Source organism: Mandrillus leucophaeus, unplaced genomic scaffold, assembly GCF_000951045.1.
Source record: "Mandrillus leucophaeus isolate KB7577 unplaced genomic scaffold, Mleu.le_1.0 Scaffold624, whole genome shotgun sequence".
Lineage (NCBI taxonomy): Eukaryota > Metazoa > Chordata > Mammalia > Primates > Cercopithecidae > Mandrillus > Mandrillus leucophaeus.
Window position 1 is genome coordinate 508,228 of NW_012106742.1, and position 1,635 is coordinate 509,862.

General features: G+C 34.9%; 1 protein-coding gene across 1 annotated transcript in view; it reads right to left on the reverse strand.

Annotated features, from left to right (window-relative positions):
- NUP210L (nucleoporin 210kDa-like) overlaps positions 1 to 1,635 on the reverse strand; it is a 187,744-nt gene that overhangs the window by 169,176 nt on the left and 16,933 nt on the right. Inside the window, exon 3 of the mRNA XM_012000337.1 lies at positions 247 to 378. Coding sequence (XP_011855727.1) covers positions 247 to 378 — 132 coding nt within the window. The remainder of the gene's footprint in view (positions 1 to 246; positions 379 to 1,635) is intronic.

Sequence of the window (1,635 nt, forward strand, 5' to 3'; positions counted from 1 at the left end):
AAAAAAAAAAAAAAGAAAGGAAAAGTTCTGAGATAACTAACAATAGCAGGAATATTTTATGAAAATGTGTAGCTAATACATTAAATCATACTCAGAATTATTATTCATCTATATGAGCTCCAAATGAGAAAATAGATATTATTTCTAATCTACTTTTGTCACTCAAGTTTTTGTTTCCAAGTGCTAAACATAAAGGGATATTACTTTATTTTAGGTAATTTTGTTGAATCCTCTGAAGTTCTTTACCTTCAGCATCCAATGCCCTCACCATCAGTTCCAGTGGCGAATCATCTACATAAAGTTCCCGGGCCCGAGATACAATTTCAATGCTGTTTATCACATCAACCTTGACATCACAGCGCAGCTCATGGTCAGTCACTACAATGAACCCAAAAACTGAGTATTTAATTCAATAGGTCATGAATCTATTAAATGCCTCAAATACTCAAAACTGTATTCTAAAGATTATGAAAAAGAAAGACTATGACAACTGCTTTTACCTATGGAAGAAAATAGCATAATAACAAGATATATAAGAGCCTTTCTCTATAACAAGAGGCACTAGACCAGAGATTCCAAAACACTGATCTATGATGATGTTTTTACACATCCATGGAAATATGAGAAAAATAAAAATTTTAATCTTTTTCTCCAAATTCTTCAAGATCCTGATAACAAATAAAAATTTTAAAATAGCGAATAATAGGCTGGGCACAGTGGCTCATGCCTGTAATCCCAGCACTTTGGGAGGCCGAGGCAGGTAGATCACAAGGTCAGGAGATCAAGACCATCCTGGCTAACACAGTGAAACCCCGTCTCTACTAAAAATATAAAAAAATTATCCTGGCGTGGTGGCAGGCACCTGTAGCCCCAACTACTCGGGAGGCTGAGGCAGGAGAATGGCATGAAACCAGGAGATGGAGGTTGCAGTGAGTTGAGATCATGCCACTGCCCTCCAGCCTGGGCGACACAGAGAGACTCCATCTCAAAAAAAATAAATAAAATAAAATAAAAGTGAATAATAAAATTAAGTTGTAGTCATATTACAGGATTATACTTTATTCATATGTCTTACTTTTAAAATGGTAAAAAATTTTCTTTTATGAAATAATGGTGTTAGATTTTAAAAAATGTATTTAGGAAAGTAAAACGGTGGCAACTGTAAGTTGGTCCTATCATTAAACTTCTCTGTCTCTTTCTCTTTTCCTTTATTTCAGTTATTTTTTCTTCTGGGCCATGAGATTAAAAAGCCTGGGAACCACTGTATTAGATCTAGTTAGAGTCCCAGTCCAACCAGAGTTCTAGTCAATATACCCATAATGAAATTCAGAAACACTAATTGAAACAGTACAGAATAAAATGAGAATGAAATAAAAATTGTTTTGTATCACTATATTTTAACAGCACTCTCTCCTACCACATCTGCCATGTATTTGAGAACTGTCTATATAGCTGTTCCACTCTACTATCGTAACATTTTTAGTTTTAGCTTCATTCAAAAAAACTAAAAAGCAAAGTTACTACCACTTTCCAATGACCCAAAATTACCAGTAAACATCAGGGATAAACTCTGTCCCCAGCCATAGATCTGCTTTTACGGAATTTTAAAACCAAAAGAGAGGCCGGGTGCAGTGG